This window comes from Sphaeramia orbicularis, chromosome 5 (genome assembly GCF_902148855.1).
Source record: "Sphaeramia orbicularis chromosome 5, fSphaOr1.1, whole genome shotgun sequence".
Classification (NCBI taxonomy): Eukaryota; Metazoa; Chordata; class Actinopteri; order Kurtiformes; family Apogonidae; genus Sphaeramia; species Sphaeramia orbicularis.
Genome location: NC_043961.1, coordinates 9,525,422 through 9,544,901, shown reverse-complemented (window position 1 = coordinate 9,544,901; position 19,480 = coordinate 9,525,422). Strand labels below are relative to the sequence as shown.

General features: G+C 41.8%; 1 protein-coding gene across 3 annotated transcripts; it reads right to left on the bottom strand.

Moving 5' to 3' along the window:
• Positions 1–836: 836 nt before the first annotated feature.
• zhx3a (zinc fingers and homeoboxes 3a) lies at positions 837–17,331 on the bottom strand. Of its 3 annotated transcripts, none has more exons than XM_030133758.1 (3): positions 17,037–17,331; positions 2,905–5,755; positions 837–2,351 (listed from the first exon to the last, which is right to left on the bottom strand). In XM_030133758.1, the coding sequence occupies exons 2-3, from the start codon at positions 5,550–5,552 to the stop codon at positions 2,318–2,320; spliced, it is 2,682 nt and encodes an 893-aa protein (XP_029989618.1). In that variant the 5' UTR covers positions 5,553–5,755; positions 17,037–17,331; the 3' UTR covers positions 837–2,317. The 3 variants fall into 3 exon arrangements, with proteins under 3 accessions (XP_029989618.1, XP_029989620.1, XP_029989619.1); XM_030133760.1 differs by lacking the exon at positions 17,037–17,331 and adding an exon at positions 16,419–16,498; XM_030133759.1 differs by lacking the exon at positions 17,037–17,331 and adding an exon at positions 14,081–14,157.
• Between the last annotated feature and the right edge of the window lie 2,149 nt (positions 17,332–19,480).

Below are 19,480 nucleotides of genomic sequence, written 5' to 3'. Positions count from 1 at the left end.
TTTTTTTTTTTTTTGTCTTGAATGTTTTAGGAAACTGTGCTGAAAACCAGTGTATTCTTTGAACAAAGCTTTAAAAAACAAACAGGGCCCTTTTCCCTGAGCACAGGCCCCCAAGTAGCGCAGCTGCCTGTTGGTTTTGGATTAGTGCATCTACTGCTGGTCTTGCCAGAGTTTCAGCATCCTCATATTTGCATTGTCGTACATATTTGAGCAGCCTAATCACAAACCATGTTTCAAGTTTCTCTGTAAAAACTGTCAGTTGTGTAAAGTTTAACAAAAGGGAACAAATCTAATCCACGCAAAGACTGGAAGATTATTTCAATTTCTAGTTCTTACCTCTCCAGTTGGGAAACAAATATCAGCAGTGATGGACTGGAGTCAGTAAAAACTTTCTAAAGTATTGGGAGGCCGTGCTTCAGGCATCCTTTGTGCTTTGCTTAAGAAGAATGTAGTTTTTTGGGAACATCTGGCAGGCCCGTGCCCCCGTGTTTAGAACAGGATTCTGCCCACAGCACATATCTTGGTTACCATCTGCATACACACCTACGAGTGAAGAACTTCAATGCAGCTCAGACAAAACAAATAGGTTCTTCTGCAGACCGCCCGCCCATGGAAACACAATCAAACTGTGCCTCAATAACTCCACTCTCAACATTTTGCTGCATTGTCAGCTTGTCACCAGCAGGTGAGGCTGCATGCTTTCTCCAATCCCAGTGTTAGACATTACTTTCATATTTATCACACTGAATAAATTGAGTGGTTTCCATGGAATAATTCATATTCACTTCTGCTGCAAGGTGTGTCTAGTGTAGCTGCTGAAAATAATGAGACATTAGTGCTTGGTGAGTATTCGGTTTATTCTGTAAAGATTCATAAGTGTAGAAAGGATGATACAACAGTGCTTTATGATCAGACTATTTCATAAAAGTTTTTAAGTGATCATAACACCGTAAGTCCAGATTCCATTTATCTCAAACCAAAATAAATTTGTAACATTCGACACAAGTGCATACACTGCTGGTAGGAGATCAACCTCCAATTTCACTTTGGATGGTATAGCACCGTTCTTAGCTATTAGCAGCTTGACAAAGATGCAGCTTAATAGGATTCATGTAGTGACTGTATGTTTATATAAACACAAGAAAATTCAGAGGAGAGCGAAGGTCTCCTCATTTGGCTCTCTAGCTAGCACAATATCTCACTCTGTCAGTGCCTAGGGATCAAATTGATAATTTCGCTTGAACAACATTTTGCCAGTAACAATAGTTGATACGATTACAGCTTAAACATCTCCAAGTGTACAGAAAGCAGCACAAGATTTTTTTTTCACAGATATAGACCAACAGTGACCATCGATGCACTGGCATGTTATTTTTTCTTTTTTTTTTTCTTAGGACAGCACAGTAGCTGGAAAGCAAGGTGATGGACAGACAGGTCATATAAACACATGGACAGAGCTGAGTAAGGCAACGTTAGCGTGACAGGCTTCTCTCTGTTCAGTTTGCAGGGCAGTGTAGTGTATTGATCCTGACAGAGCAGTCAATACCTTTACTGTGGGGCAGTGTGACTTTTAGCATTGTTGTCTTCATTAGTGCATTGTATATAGTCTCTTGCGTGTAGCTGAACTGCAAAGTGATCACCAATATTTATACAGATCTAAATAAAACATGTTTGATTGCATCTGGACTTACAGTGACTATAGAAGAGTAAATAGAATTGAAAAACCAAATAACGGAAAAAGTAAAATTCAAGGCAGTGCTGAAGTACTGGTTGCTAAAAAAGTAAAAAATATCACAAAGCCAACAATAACATTTCCTCGACACGTCTCGTTTGTCCAGTCAGTACAAACCTCCTCTTATAGTGCAGATTCGATCATATATACTGTATATATATATTTCTCCATCTGACCCAGAAACAATATCTCTCGGCCCTATCCTACCCTATCTTCGCTTATTCAAGTCAGTTTTCCAGTCAGTGTGCGTCTTTTCTCTTTCTTTTCTTTGATCCCTCGTACTGACCTCATTGTGCACCCTCCCCACACAACCACAAAGAAGCATGAAAGGCTTAAACATCACAGGACTCAAAGGTGAGAAGTTCTTTCTTTTGACGATGGCAGGAAGTGATGGCAGATGGAAGAGGAGGAGGAGGAGGAGGAGGAGGAGGAGGAGGGGTGGGGGGTATTCACAGTTACAGTCAGAGTCCAACGGTCCAGCTACAATCACATCTGCTGTCATTATGAACACTCTTTTAGACCACGGCCAGGGAGCACGCCAGCTTTGAAACATCATGTTCCTCTGGCGAAAACGGGCCTTCTTCATCACACCTCCAGCAGCTCCATCCTCAGGCGGTCCCTAACACCGACACACACAACAGACAAAGAAACAGGCAAACACAACGTGCAAAATGTCAAGGTGTGATTGAAAGGTGGTGCTGTATCACATGACTACTGTAAGTGAGGGACGTTTTGCAAGGCTGCGTTGTAAAAAGATGCCTGTGTACGGGGTTAACTTGCCTCTTGGAAATCCATCTCACCAAAGACAATTGTCATGATTTATTCACATATATTAGCATGCGCTCTCAATCTATAATTCAACGGCCCAGACTCCTACTTATCTAAAAATAGCTTCTTAAACACAGACCTTTGATTGCCTGAATAAGCTACTCAGCGTGAGTACCTGTACACACTTCTTCTGCCGCCTTTCTACTGTACATCATGCAGCAACAACTACAAACAGCAAGCTGTCATGCTTTCATCACTCCACCTGGCGTACATTGTTTTTGTTTTCTTGATTGATAAATAGCACTGAGCCTTCAAATACTCCTAAAGCACTTTGAACGGGACATGTTTCCCTACTTCAGTATCTTTTATCACACCTTGTAACTCAACCGTTGTGACTGTAGTACCTGGCCTGATTGGCATCAGTCTGTTGTTCAATGAGTGACTGACTGCCCACTGGCTGCTGGTGGTCCTCCGTTCTCTCTGACCAAGGATCCTGCAAGACTCCCATCTGCGCCGACTCCCCAGGTCTTCCTCCCATGGCGCTCTCCTTGGATCCCATCAGCCCCAGCAGCGGTGAATATGAATCCTGCCAAACAACCTGCTGTCCTGAGTTCAGTCCTGCTTCTCCTTCAAGGTGCTTGTTCATTTCTTGCTCAACAAATTTCTTTTTGTCCATTGGAGGGTCCTTCTGCAACTCAGTTTCAGCATTCCCATGACCCCTGACTTCCTCAGGCAGTCGCTGATAGGTCTCTAGCCATTTTAGCTGCCCGTTCTTGTGGCTGTACCGGCTGTCGCTGAACCAGCGGACTACCTCCGACTTGGGAAGGCCTGTTTGCACACTTAACTCCTCATACTGTTGACTACTGGGCCAGCGTGTGCTAGAGAAAACCTGTCGAAGTATGTGCAACTGCTGTGGGGTCTTGTTGCTCCATGGGACTGAGAATGATGGCTGGGATTTAGTCACCTCAGCCATCTCACTTGACTTGAATTCTTGTACAGTCTCAGAGTTAGCCTCAGATTCATTCATCTTCAGCCTCTTGAAGTTGATCTTGATGGGGTCGACTTTCAGTTCTGGACAGTTATTTTCTCCTGCAAATGGATCCTCCTCCTTAATGAGTTGTTGTAGGATTGACATGCCTTTTATAGGAAAGTCTTTGTTGCATTTACCCTCATCTAAAGTGGACACGTTGCTTATTGTAATGACAGTAGTGCTGGTGCTTTCAGTTGGGGATTTGCTGGCATGGTTCAGGTTAGGGACACTGTCATTACAGGTGGTACTGGGGAACTCACTGTTAACACTGCTGTTGGTGCTTTTGTGAATGTTGTGTTCATCATCAGACTTTGAGTTGTGGGCCTGCTCTTGTGGACTGATAGTGCCACTGTCATGATTGTTACAGGTGATGTTGGATTTGCTGGTGTTCTCAGTGATCTCTTGACTCTTGATACTATTTGGACCTTCCAATTCGGTTGGCGAACTGTCACTCTTGACATTTGGTTTGCCGTTGGTATCAGCAACACAGTGCTCATCATTATTGCTAATGTTGGCAGAGCAAGTGGCGATGCTGTTAGTGGGGCTGCTGTTGGTTACTGGTTTCCTGTTGAAAGTCTCACCACCATTACTACTGCTGATGCTGCTGCTACTTCGACTGCTGCTGGTGCTACTGACACAACCGCTGTTTACAGCCATGTCCAGACTTAGCCCATTGCTTTTGTCTGGCTCCACAGTGGGTTGAGTATTCCTGGTCAGTACCTGTGATGTTCTGACAATGGATGGAAACTTTGGGGGTATGATTGGAGTAGAATATGAGACCCTAGTGACATGAGGGTTGGTTGACAAGCTAGCTTGCGTTGTGATTCCAACAGGCCTGGTTTTTATACTGCCATAGGGAACTTTGGCCATTGGGTAGTTTGGTCCTTTTGAGCCTGGATGTGCAGTGACAGTATGGTGGGTTACAATGTGATTGACATGCCGAGGTGTAGCAGGCTGTTTTTGAGGTGCTCCACCCTGGAACACCGTATTGAACATCTTCCTCCTGGCCTCTTCAATCTCTTCAGGAGACCAGCTTATGCCCTGCTTGAGTCTCTGGGCAGTAAACCACAGTTTGATCTGCTCTTCGGGGAACTCTGAGACCACCGTTAGGTAGCAGAGCTCAGCTTTGGTCGGGTAGGGAAACTTGCCAAAGGATGTTTTGAGAAAGCTGCTGGTGTCCATGGCGGCATCGTAGGTGGGGATGCTGCTAAGGGGGATCATCACCTTTGGAAGGTCCTTTATGGAATTAGAGGATGGGGGAGAGTAAAGGGAGGGAGTGTGCTGGTGAAAGACTTGGTTGGACACTGTCTTGGTAATCACATGAGTGACAGTGTTCCTCGGCATAGCTGGGGCACCAGAAACACTGAGAGCCCCGTTTTGGAGTTCAGGCACATTTTTCAGCATGCTGGGGTCTACATCCTTTCCAGTGTCTATCTTCCGTACCTCAACGGTATGAGAAACCACAATCTTTTTGTGCTCCCCCTTGGCTTTCATCATCTTTGCAATTGGTGTTTTGGTGAGGGAGATTCCAGATTCTTTGTAGTCTTCTCCACTGTCTGTGAAAAGGCTTTGCTCCACGGTCGTTACTCCATCCCTCTTGTTGACACTTAGGGAGGCAGTGACCAGGCCCTCCATTATCTTTGGATGGGCATTAGCATTATGAAGAGCCAGAGCCTCAAAGCGAACAACTGACACCCCGCAGTTCAGGCAGTAGAAAGTGGGCTGAGCCCTGAAGTCTAAGTGGCAGTTGTGCATGTGATCCAAAAAGTAGTTTAGATCTCTGGACTCAAAGCGGCAGGTTGGACAGCTATATGAACCTCCTTTCTGCATCTCGTTGCCACATTCAGATTTGGAGGAGCTGTTAGAGCAGTGGCCAGAATCCTCTCCAGAGATGCTGAGTATGCTATCTTCTGGGATCGTTGGTAGGAGTTCTGGTAGAGAGCCCAGTATGATTTCCTCACGCACATGTTTGGATTTGGATGGTATCATGCAGGGTACAGTGGATTTCCTCTTGCTGGCCATTGTGCAGCTTTGTGTAGATGATGGGAGAGTGAGTGATTGGTTGTCCAGTATGATGAGAACAGAGGGCGGGTGGATAGTGGAGAGGGTTGAATGGACTTTAGTGTCATGGACCAGCCACTATGATGTCACAGTGTTGCTTCATGCCTTCTGCCACTTTAGGAGTCCTGTCACATGGACAAAAACTTTAACAGCTCCCAGGGATCCTGTGAAGAAAAGAAACAAACAGATGTGATTCTTTCATCCATCTTTAATCGTTACTGATACAGAGGAATAACAACACCTTGGGTTAAGACAGTGTTTGTCAAACTGTGGGGTGGGGCCCTTCGGGGGGGGGTGTAAAGGCCTACCAGGGGGGTCATGGGATCAGTCCTGGATGTTTTTTTGTTCTTCAGGTTAGAACATGTATCAGGTGGAATTAATGTTTGATGGTTGGAGCACCCTGGATTCATTTTATAGACGTCCACCAAACCAATGTACTGCCATGGTGATCTGTCACTAGACTAGACAAAGAGTTTAAGTTTGGACAATGGACAAGGACTGGACTAGAAAAGACACATGGGCAGACATGTTTGTGTTTTGGACCATTCTGGACAATTTGGACTTCAATGTTCTCAGATGTCCAATGGAAACGGGTTCATTGACCCACTGATATTGGTCACATGTTCATCTGTGGAACCAACATGTGTTTGTTGTGCTAAAAAAAGGAACTTTATTGTCAGAGTTGGAGATAATTGGACATTTACTATTTTTATTTGGAAAAATATTGTCTTGGAGCAGTCTGGTTGAGTTTATTTGTATTATTCAAACAAAAATCTAAGTTCTTTTTAATTTGAACAAAAATTATTCATGGAAAAGCAAAAAGTATTGATACAATATTGATGTTTCTTTCAATAAAAGTTATAATTGAACCACTGGTACAATGTTGTTGGGGTTGAGGGGGGACTGGAGGTTTATGCTCCTGATCAGAATTGAACAGAATAGCTTCACTGTCGTTGCACAAATGTAACGTTACATATTCAATGATACATAAAATGATCAATAAAGTGAAAATTAAACACCAATAAAACAATATGTAGAATATGAACATTATGCAGCCGTAAACACAGATGTGACAAAAAATATTCATCTGCAGTAAGTGAATATAAAAGGGGATGTATTTGGTTGATGATCTGTGGAGGATGAACGACATAAACATCTTATATTCAAAATAAATACAGTAACTGTCTCTGCTTTTTTCCAGTAAGAAAAAAAAGCATCAAATATTTGTCCAGTGCATTAGAGTAAGCTGAGTACAAAGGATGCCAACAGCCCCACACTGGATAATAGGTGTAGGTGGAAATACAGTGTGATAAGTGTGGGAGGTGTAGCAATTAGAACTGTAGTGAAAAGTCTAGGCTTTGGGTTTTTTTAACAGCCTTATGGTTTTTACTAAGAATCAAACAAAAAACTAGGATCCTTACATTAAAATTCAAATAACTGTAGAAGAAGAAATGAGGTGAATCTTTCAAAACAGTCATTATTTTCCAGAGTGATACGAACGAAGGTCATGAACAAAACTATGAATATGTATTTTAAAAATCTGGTGATTAATAATTTAAAATATATATTAAAAATATCAAGGAAATGTACAAAGGTTGTTTTTAATAACTGATAACTTAATAAAAGTTCAACAGCTCTAGCACAACAAACACACAGTGTTTCAGCCCAACCTGTCAGTGTTGTGGTTATTTACTTGGATTTACAGACTTCTGTCCAACTGTCAGTTTTTATGAATTTAGAAAAAAGACCGTGAAAATCAACAAAGGCACAAATGACAGTCCACTCTGAGTGATATCTGCTGTTTTCTGAGGCTGCTGCCATAGGTTTGGCACGTGTAATTATTGATGTGGCATGTGTCCACCGGATTATTTTTAGGGAGCTTTCATGATATTAATGAAATATAAAATTAAAATGACGTCGAACACGCGTCCAGTAAATTTGAAGTGAATGTCATGGAAATGTGATATTTCAGTTGAAGGACAATTTGCCTCCATTCCTGAAAATAGTTAATGTGGGAAAATGTGCATTGTCCTCCAAACAGCCTGGAGGTTTAGTTTGTATTGAGTGGGATGCACTTCACCATCCCATAATGATACTGATGGATGGAACCTTAAAGCTGCTTCACACTGTCTGAAAAATGACACAAGCACAGATGACTGTCTACACTGACGATCCAAGAATGAGGGTTATGGTGCTTTTATTTTAACTGAATTATATATGTTAACCTCTTCAGACCCAGTTATGGGGTTTCAGTTTCACAGCTTTATGAAAAAAAAAAAAAAAAAAGTCCAAAGTCTGAAAAAACTGTTGCATCATGATGTTTCCAATATAGTCAATTATTGAATTAAAAAAAGCCCAAACTTGTATATTGGTGGGTCTCAGGAGGTTCAGTTCTCTGACGTGAACACAATGTGAGGAGAACACGTTCCTCTTTATACTTTAATGCAGGACGGTCTGACTCATTGTCTTTCAGGTTCCACATTCAGTCCAACTTGATCTCCAGTGGGATGGACCAGTCAAATAATAACAGAATAGACCATAAAAAATGACAATTCCGAATGTTTCTGCTTGTTTTAGTGCAAAAAAACCCCATGCAATTATGAAAACAGTCACATTTATTAACTATACTTTCACAAAAAAAGATGTGAACAACCTGAGAAAAGTGGCATTTCTAAGGAAAAATAAATGGAATTTGAACAATATTATTATAATTTAGTATTTCTACATGTGCATTAAAGACTGGATCTACAAAAGCATAAAACATTTAGTAACAGGCAGAATATAGGTTAAATTGTGCTTAATTCTCTTTAGACATTTCATGTTCATATTTTCTCAGGTTATTCACAGTTTTTATGAAAGGATAGTTAGTAAATGTAAAGGTTTTCATTATTTAATGTTTTGTTTTTGCACTAAAAGATAGAGTTAATTTAGATTTGTTTGTTTGGAACTAAAATAAGAACAATTCCAATAATATTATTTCACAATTTATTATTAACCTAATTTACAGACACAGTGGATCTACAAATACACAAAACATTTAAGAACAGGTGGAATACTATTAAAATTACACATTTCATTTAAGACATTTCAGGTTATTCACGTTATTGTTAAAGGATAGTTTGTAAATGTTAATATTTTCATAATGTAACATTATTTTACATTTTCACATTAAACCAAGAAGAACATGTGGACTTGGCATTATTTATGGGCTGTTATAGTTTATTTTACTTATGATTGCACTTCCAAAAAAATTTAGTTGTTTAAGTGATGTGGTCTTTGTAATCCCTTGACCTCATGACCTGTTTGTTTTGTTTTTTGATCTACAAAAACAACAAAACTTTCATAAATAAAGAGTTAAAAAAAAAACCCAAAAAGATTCCAATTCGACAAGTCAGACAAGTTTGACATTGACTGTTCATGTCTTTGGTTAAAATTTTGCACTTTTCAAATTCATCCTGCGTTTCAGACTGGAAGCTTTGGCGGGTCTGATTGGACCCTTTGGTGGGCTGCTTTTGGCCCACGGGCCACATGTTTGACCCCCCCACTGTGAAGTGAGTGTGTTTACGCTGAGCTGCTGAGACAGTGAGTGTTTTCCAACCTCTCATGAGTAAAGGCCATATGTTTTTACGTTTGATATTACACTGTACTTTCCCGGCATAATGTAGTGTCAATAGGGGAAATAAAGTGAGTAGTGTGTGTGTGTGTGTGTGTGTGTGTGTGTGTGTGTGTGCCCCAGCTGTCAGCCGACAACAGTGTTGTTAAGGACCTGAAACATTCTCATAAGGTCTGAGGAGGTTAGTACAAACACATCTGAAGCCATTTACAAGCTGTCGGCTCAAACCACCTCATCCTACATTTGTTCGCCGAGCAGCATGACATGGTGTGCACGCATACAAACACAATACACAGCTTAGTGTGTGCACAAATCCATTAGCAAACCACATCCACAGACTTTCCCCCACTACAATACTCCAGTCATAAGGATGGATACGGATTGTCTCTGCAGTCTTGTACATTTCTTTCCTTTTTTTCCTCCACATTATGAACTAAAAGCATAGCTCTATTGTCTTGCAAACCCACAAATATTTAACAGTGTCGTTGACAAGACAACGGATACATGCTGCTCAGCGTTTCAGCTGCAATCCAGCTCATATTTAGAGTTGTTTTAATATGGGGTAGGGAAAAATATGTCGAACAAATCACGAGGAAGAAGTAAAGATATCAAAGCGGTGCACCTTCTGCCCTCTGAGTGAACCTGAAACACAGTCAGAGCTGAAGCACACATCACTCCTCTTACTTTTCTCAGACTACAGAAAAACGCATGGATGGGTGACGCGCTGCCTAAGTCTGCTCTCATCCTTTCATCATCTGTCCATATCGTTCAGGCTTTAGCTTCTCCTGTTCTGTTCTCATCCTGTGAGTTGCACACATTCAGTCCCACACCAGACCGTACCTGGTTTGAGTTGAAATCCAACATACCTCCACAGCTTCTACTGCATTTAGTCGGTTACAAAGAAAACAGTTTCACATACTTTCACCAGATTTTTAGACACTCTGCATTCATCTGCAGCTGAAAAGCACTTTCACAGGCTTTCATTTGACTGCATCCACGTGCATGTTCACCAAGGCCGGCTGGATGGTAAATAAAAGATGAACCTGTTCCAGAATTAAAACCCTCAAATGACTGACCCAACAGCACACACTGATCCCACACAGACTGGGACGCTCTGCCTGTAACCAACTCTTTTTTCATTTCTACTGACGGCTGCTTTCAGATATAGAAAAAAAAAAGACCTGAAACAAAACAAAACAAACAAACAACAAAAAAACTAGGTCACCAGCATCTTATGCAGTAATCCCGGTTCACTGCATCCAGACGCGGGCATGTGCTGTATGTTTTGCCGCCAGAGAGGTCATGATATCCTCTGACAGCACACTCGATTAACCCCTGGTGAGGACACGGCGCTCAGTGAGTTTGTTCCACTGAACTAGGAATGTCCAAGTCAGCTGTCATGCAACAGAGGCATGTGCATGTGAAACATCTGGGAGACGTTCTATAGACAAACTCCTGTTGGTTCAGGTCCACATTCAGACCAAATACCACCTCCAGTGAACCGGACCAGAACAATAAGAACAGTAAAAAAAAAAAAAGTCCAATTACAGTATGAAAATGTTTACATCTGCAAAGTTTTCTTAAAAATTTGAATAACACAAAAAGCCTGAAATGTCTTAAGAAAAATACGTGTAATTTGAACAATATTCTGCCTCAGTTTATCATTAGAACTTACATAACAATTAAAAACGCACAAAACATTTAGCAACCAGTAGAATATTATTAAAATGATACTGACTTCATATTTGTTCAGATTATTCACTTTTTTTTGAAAAGTATAGTTTGTAAATGTAAACATTTTCATGTATTTTTACTTTTTTTACACTAAAAAAAGAGATACATTTTGCTGTTTTTATTATTTATAGGTTATTATGATAGTACTAGTGCGTTGACCCATGAAGAAGCAGGGGTCGTATTAATACAGATGTCTAAGGACTGAAGGGAGTAAATGTGTTGGTAATTTTTTTAACTTCATTTCCCATCAACCGGGGACTGGAGTTGAGAATTAGCACTAGTTATTAACTCTATATACATCACATCAGCTGCAAACCTGTAACTATGTTTGACTGCATTGTTCCTGTCAAATAAATAAATAAAATAAAATAAAATGAATGCAGTGTGATACGGCGCTTCCCCTCAACTGAGCTACGTGATTGTAAGGCTATTGTGTTAAAAATGACTAATATGTCCTAAAATATCAGTCCGATCAACTTGCCAAGAAATTTAATGTGTAGATGGGACTATTCAACAACTGTAGGAACCAAACTGGACAGATAAGAACGTCTACATTTATCAGAACCACACACACACACTCTCTGAGACCTTCCAGTATTATGGTATAGATTCTCCCGCTCTGACCCACTTTAGATCACACTGGTCTGTATGTGGAACCTGAATTAAAACTATATCAACTCGACTGATTTTCAGTATCTTCAGTGTAATTTTTGGTTTTCTCAGATTCATCCCATGGACTGGATTGGACCCTTTGGCGGATCAGTTTTGGCCCACGGGCCGCATGTTTGACACCAGTGCTATAGAACTTTGGAAAAAAAACAGCTCCATTGCCTGTTCTGAAATCAGCTGTCAGACAGACAACACACTGCATATTTAAGACAGCAGCAGTTAGAAACTAAGGTGATGGAGAAGGTGCTTTGGTTGCGGCGGTGGGCTGTAACTGGTGTAGTTCCCAGAGGCGACGCCGGTCTATGTCGAGACAGACGCTGGCCTAGTACAGAAGCTCCCCTCTCTGTGAAAAAACACTCCACTTCCTGCATGAGAAAACCCAAGACAAGCCAAAAGTTGAGAAAGGTTACATAAAAAATCAGGTCACCTATCAAAAGAATGGGCCGCTTTATCTGGAGAGAGAGAGACGTGCGATCAGACACAAGACAAGGGCTTCCCAGACGGGGAGGCACTGAATGGTTCCCTGTGAAAAGCCAGGCCTTGTGTTTCAGCGGCGAAGGTAGACAGTGCTCAGACGATCCCTGTCCCCGGTGTGTCATATGTCCTCGCGCTGGCACTAGCTCGGTGGCGCAGGGGGAGGAAAGGCTTTTCATGTGAGCAGACCAGGGGAGTCGGATCTGAAGTGAGGAGAAGTGGCAGAGCTCTCAGACGGGTTTTCTGAACACCCACGCTCCAGCGTAAGCACGGGGACTTGTTCGCTCGACTAAAACCACGTTCGAACCATTCAACTTTCCAAAAACAAGCGTTTCCAAACAAATGGGATTAGGCTAGGTTTAAATTCTGATGGGGTTTATACGTTCCGCATGATTTAATAGCAGCTTTAAGATTTGCAGGAGGCCTCCCTTATGTGCTCTTACACTGTCATTTCCATAACAATATTATATTTACATCTCATTAATATTTAATTATATTCTTTATACTTTTAAATGGCAAACAGCTGAGTGTGCTGCTCTCATTTCAGCAAACCAATTGAAAAAAGCAGCATGTATTCCCTTTCATCACCTCATAAACTGCTGCAGTAATTACAATATTACAACACAAAAAACATGTCCAATCTACAGCAACGCGCTACCAGCGGAAAAGGAGGCGAGGCTGCAAAGTGGCTGCTAGACATTAAAATTTAATTCAAAACAGTCCACTGATTCAGCCACTCCCAGATTGTTGGGTCACCTACAGTTGACATTAACCAACACAGATTGGTGTTTTGTTGTGGCGCCTGTCACATGAATGAGAATGTGAAGGCTGGAGGAGGAAGAAGGACAAAGGAAGACAAAACTCAGACATTTGGGAGTGAAGTGAGAGGATGACTGATGATGATGACAGGCTGTGCTGTTTCAATATTCCTCCCCGCTGACACCTCGTCGGCACACATCTACACACATCTACACACACTCACACACTCCCTTCTCACCTCCACAACATTTAGCACCTGCACCGTTCTCAAATCTTTCTCTTTGAACTGAATAACTGGCAAGGAGTCTCTTGATGCGACAGTCACAAAAGAGCTCAAAAAAATGAATAAATAAATAAATAAAGGAGAGGCAAAATTCTCTCACTTGTAACAATATTTGTCTTGTGTGTAATTTATCTTGACAGCGATCCACAATTCTCCTGAGAATCTGCTTCAAAAAAAAAAAAAAAAAAAAAAGCATAGAATAAAAAAAAATCCACCTGGTGATGACCTGGTGTCCACTGAGGGTCGGGGCAGAGGAGGGAAACTCCTGACAGATACATTTGAATGATCAAAAAATCTGTTTAGAGGGAACATTTTCTGCCAAATGTCCATTAAATAGATTAACGTCATGTGAGTGGATCAGCTGGACACCCAAATATAAGCCAGAGACAGAGAGCAATTACTGTCTTGCACAGAGAAGAGATTGGGAACAATGGCGCCTCATTTAGAAGGGAAACGTGATCCAGCGCTAGGAGCCTTTAGACAGCCGACTGTCCAACTGCAATTGTTCGGTTTCTTGCACGTCTGGGTGTCTCCTGTGTCCATCATTCTGCCAGTGTGGACTAATGTGGGCTGTTTTTGTTTTTTTTTCAAACAGAGTGGACAGGCTTCAGTTTGGGGATAGCGTGGTGTGTGAATGACAGTGTATGTTTGTGTGTGAATAAGTGTCCGGCTCCAGTCGTGTCTGTGTGTGTGTGTGTGTTCTGAAAACCAGTCCAGCTTCATCAGGGTCATTAGCGCCGGGCTAAACCAGCACACGGCATCTTCAACGCCTGCTCCACACACACCACAGCCTCAGTGTGTGTAGTGTCTGTGTCAGCTGCAGACTCTTTTCCCTTTTTTTCGTCTTGGGTGTGTTTGTGTGTGTGTTTGTGTCTTAATGTCTGAGACGCAGGTGTTGTCAGCCATCTCGTCCTCCTCCTTCTCCTAATCTTCACACACACACACACACACCCTTACCTCCATGACTGCAGCCGCGTCCACTGGGAGACCGGTCGGTGGTGCCACTCATGTGTTAACATCACCATGGCAACCCCTCTCTTCCCCTTGCCCACCACGCCACACAGCGGAGTCACTCGCCCACACCCACCAACCTCCAGACTCACACACACACACACACACACACACACACACTGAATTCCTTGGACTGCATCCGGTGCGGGACAAACTTAATCCGCGTGCCCTGCCAGCCATCTTTGAAAAGTCCATTCATGGTTCAAGTCTCTTTCAGATAACTTTGGGTGAGGCCCCTAACAACTACTTTGCTTTCTTAATCAGGTGGTAGCGACAGAAAAATGCCTGCTCCCCTATTCTTATGTTTATTTCAGGGACTGATGAAAGAAATATTGCAGCAGAGCTCGCTGTGACCGGCCTCCTGTCAGTGGAACTGTGGGGTTAAATCAGTGTCCAGGCCCAGACGCTGAGCCGGTATAGTAGTCCACTCTACCTGTTTGACCCTCTTTGTGCCGTGGTCCTACTTTGTGTCAGGGTCAGCACTCACTGTTCAAGTCTTACATTGTTCACCAAATCCCTGTATCTGTGCCCCAGATGAATGACAGACAAATAAGCCATAGTGCACACAGAAAAGATTCTGAGTCATGCATCCTTTTACATCACTTTTGATGAATAACTTCTTCAGTTCTGTAGCCAAGACTACAGGCATTCATTTGGCAACTTAAGAAGAAAAGGAAGAAAGATGGCGGCATACCGCACATTGTACTGTCCATCCTAAAATGGCTGACATCACAGACTCCTCTAACTGCCAAACCCTGGCAAATGCCAGCTCCTGCTGACCAAACCTTTCTTGCTTGGGACAGAGAAAGTGGCAGGGGCTCTTTCCCCGCTAGCCTCAAGGTTTTTTCCCCCATGAGTGCAAAGGCGTTTCTTTTGGTTTGAACTGTGTAAACATGCTGTTTTAGAGAGGCTTTTGAGCGCTCTGGGCTTCGATACGGCATTGGTCCGGTGACAAAAGCAATACCAAAAAGGATGAAAGGCTCCAATAAAAGTGAACCTGTATAGGACGGCTTTTCTTCAAGGAAAACAGGACTTAGCGTAGTGTTTCGGGAATATTTGGTGAGGATCATGAGGTATGCCGCTATCATGAATGCTTGTTTGTATTAAAAGGGTTGGAGAATAGATCTGGTTGGCATTTGATACTTGATTTTCTTCTCTGAACTCAAGGAATGTTATACACTCCATGTCAGCTAAATCTGCAAATCATGACCATATGACCTTCCTCGGTATTCTCTGGCAGGGGATTCAATATGAGCTGTGGGAGGCACACACAAACATCAGATCTACAGTCACTGCTCTAACACCAAACCCTGGAAAGTACAGTGTTCCAGGTACGAGCAGGGTGGCGTTAGCGGACGGTGTTCTGCGGAGGGCGATCAGGGCCCACCTTATTGTGTCTGTGTATACAAACAGTCCACTGTGGTTCGAACCAAAACTGTGAGCTGTGCCTCAGTGCAGGGAGTGAGGGATGAAAGGCAATATGCCTGGCCTCATTAGAGCAGTTCCGAGAAGGGAGATGGAAGACTGTTCCCAGGGATCCACAAAGGGAATTGACATTCCCCCAGTGTAAGCGTCCTGCAGGAGGAAAAGCCTCCACTCACCGGGCCAAGCTGAAGCGGCTCTGCCAGAGCTGCACAGCCAGAACTCATTTACCTTTGTTTTGCCGGTCATCACACACGCCTGCAAATTAAGTATGAGGGCACAGAAATGCCCACCGGAGACTGGACTCCACTCCACACCAGGAGTTCCACTGTGCAGCCCAAACACCTACTCTGAGGAAAATTTCAATGGCAGAAGCATTGCGCAGTCGTCTCCATGACCTACATTATATGTAACAACCGCGCATGATAAACATTTCTAATAGATTCCCAAAATGTTTAATTCCTTCCTGGAAAAACTGCGAGGGCAATTTGGGGTTTTCTTTTCTGTTGTGGACACTGGACCCACGCATGATCCACAGAGGCAACATTAGTCAGCACAGAGGTCCCTCCCCTAAGGCAGTGGGAGACACATGGCATTCAGAGCTGGGTCAATATTTATGTACAGATAGAAAATGGGACTGTACAGGAACTGATATTTTCAACACAACGCCTCAGCGATAATCCACAGTTTGCAAAATATCTGCGTGAAGCTTTAGTTACTGTCCTGTATATGTGTGTGTGAGTGTGTGTGCGTGCGTGCGCGTGCGTGAGTGTGTGTGAGTCGGCAGCAGCAGCACATGTTGGCAAAAGGAAGAGGAGGAAATGAAAGAAAAAGAGTCCTATGCATACAGATACAGGCCTACCTTTCTGTACTGGCAAGAGGAGGAAATTTGGAGAGAGAAAGCGATCGATACCTGAAAATTGATACTTGGTGTACAGTTTTGGACATTTATAGACGCGCAGCCTTTTTTTCTATCACTCGATAAAGCTGCTATAGCTCTGCGTTCACAAGTGTTTCCCAACTAAAACCACTCACTCTCACAGCACGGTGGGGAAATACAGCGCGTTGTGCAATAAAATCAGCAGATCCGCCACATTGTAGCCTATAGCCGGAGCAGGAGCGCAAATGGAGCTGGAGGACGAGGCTGTGAGGCTGAAGTGGAACAAACTGACGAGTTAACCCGTTTCACTCCATTCAGCAGGCTGCGGGGCAAAACATACCGATCCGAGCCGATCTGCCACTCTATACAACCTTCTGAATATTCCCCAAAACCCTCCACCCCCCCTCCTCCACCTACTGTCGCCATTTTATACATTGGTGACTTCATATAAAACTGCCTTGACTACAACAGCAGCAGATGAAAATGCAATATTCAATAGCGACACCGAAATTTCAGTCAACAACTTTGGAGATCGCAGCCCCGTCATTTAGAAGGAGGACATTAGTGCGCGTTCTGTTACAGTAGTAGATGTGTCCTTACCTCAGCAGACGGCGCGCAAAAATGGAATCCGACATTAATATATAAATGAATAATATTGGATTAGCTCCGATGGCTGCGTTTGGAGAAGAAGAGGAGGCGAGCAGGGGGTGGGAGCTCTCCTCAAGTGAACCCGGTGAACTGGCGTGAACCCGTCAGTGACCACGGAGAGGTACATTACATGACAGGAGCTCCGTGAGCAGCCTCATCCACACTGTACGGAGACGGAAAAACAACTATGGTCGGCGGCGCAGGACGAGGCAGCTCCCAAAAAATTATAGCGAGTGTATTTCCTATGAACACGTGATACGAGCGTCATTCAAAATCCAAAAGCCCTTTCATCTAAAATTTTGGAGAGGGGCGGGGATGGGATGGGGATGTGTGTGTATGTGCGTGTATGTGTGCGTAATGTGTGTGTGTGTGTGTGTGTGGAAGGGGGAGGGGGGGGGTACGTATATGGAGCCCAGTGCACATTTGGGTATGTCGTTGTCCGGGTTCTCCTCAGCTCCAATGGCGCCGGACGCATGAACAGATGGACTGCATTGTGTAAATTTTGGGATTTGAGAAGAGTTGAGTTTAGTGATCTCCTGTTTCACTCAGCTCCATCACCCAAAAGGTCCTTTTAATTAGGTCACATGGCTTTTTTTTTTTTTCTCTCAATAGATGGCTCCCGTCGTTATAAAAAAAAAAAAAAAAAGTCTTGATGGGCTACTATGAATATTAATCGTTATGGGAATTGTCCTTTTAAAAACAGGCCGTCTTTAAATAGACTTTTACGCACAGTCCTAATCATGACAGACCAGTTTACGCACAAGCTTTAGCTCATGTTGGACACTTATTTGATCTGTTTTATGTTAAATGACTTATTCCAAAGGGGTGTGTGTGTGTGTGTGTGTGTGTGTGTGTGTGTGTGTGTGTGTGTGTGTGCGTGTGTGTGTGTGTGTGTGTGTTGGAACAGTCTGGAAATAAAACATAATCTATACTCAAATATCCACAGAGTGAACCTGTTCTATAATTTTTATTTATTTATTTATTTATTAGGGACAGTCCATATTAATGACCATCTACAACAGTTTCAGATGTAAATATGTCAGATTGTAGTAACATTGTTAATTTCCATCTGTAGTCCTTAGGCAGGTGACAAGAAAGACAGTTGACAAAAGACAAAACATCATAAAAACACACAAAACAGCATAGTGACGACAATCTCCTGATGGTCACAGGTTTGGTTTTCCTTCATCCAATGTTTAAGTCATGATTTGAAGGAGGTGTATGAGTGTGAATCTCTTATGTTGAGGTAAATTGGTCCAATATTCAGTTCCAGTGACTGACAGTGTGGATTCCATAAACATATGGTCTGGTCCAGTTTACAGACAGAGGCTCTGAATACTGATGTTCTATCCATATTATGTGTTCTTCTTTATCATTAGTGCTGTTGGAGTTTTCTTACCATTATTAGTCTGTAATTATTATTATTATAAGGTAATAGTTAACTGTTACCATGGTAATACCACAATGAATGCACCTTATTCCCATATTTTCACACATATTTTGCTTCTATAAAGAATTAGAAACATGCACATTTAAAACTAAGGTATTCAATAAATATTTTATTCGTTTATTTGTTTATTTCAAACATGCAAAGAAACAAAATAAAACAAAACAAAGCAAATTAAGACAAAAACAAAGTAACATTTAAATGAACAGAATCTATCTTCAAGTACGTACAAGTCTGAATTTTGCATATGGTCAAAAAAGAGTAGGAAGAAGTGTAAACTGATTTAATCCAACCCCTCAGTGGTTTTACACCTTTATCACTAATGTAATACAAGAATCAAACAATACATTTTTCCTAATTTTACCATCGAACCACAACAAATACGTAATGCAGTAACTGAATTATACACAACAATATGTTCATGGCAATATCAATATCAAATATTAGGATAAAGTAAGACAGTGTAACATTTGTTTAGATTGTATTATTTGTTTATATATATATATATATATATATATATATATATATTATATATATATATATATATATATATATATATATATATATATATATATATATATTTTTTTTTTTTTTTTTTTTTTTTTTTTTTTAAACAGCACTATCTTGATTTCTTGTTTTGTTTCTGCAGGTTTCCTTTTTGCAAATAAGGTCCGTATAAATGAGTTGACACCATTTCACCCATGTTTAGTATAGAAATCCAAACTGTATGTATGTATGTATGTATGTATGTATGTATGTATGTATGTATTATGTTCTGTTAAATGGATGAATAAATTACTGCTACTACTAAATACTGTTAAATGGGTTTATTCTGATCTGTTCAATGTCCTGGGTTGAAGTTTAAAGACAGAAGGAAGTATTTGAATCTTCATTATGTTCAGTTATTGATGACAAATGGGGGCGTGGTTAAATCAGTTTTCTTCTTCCC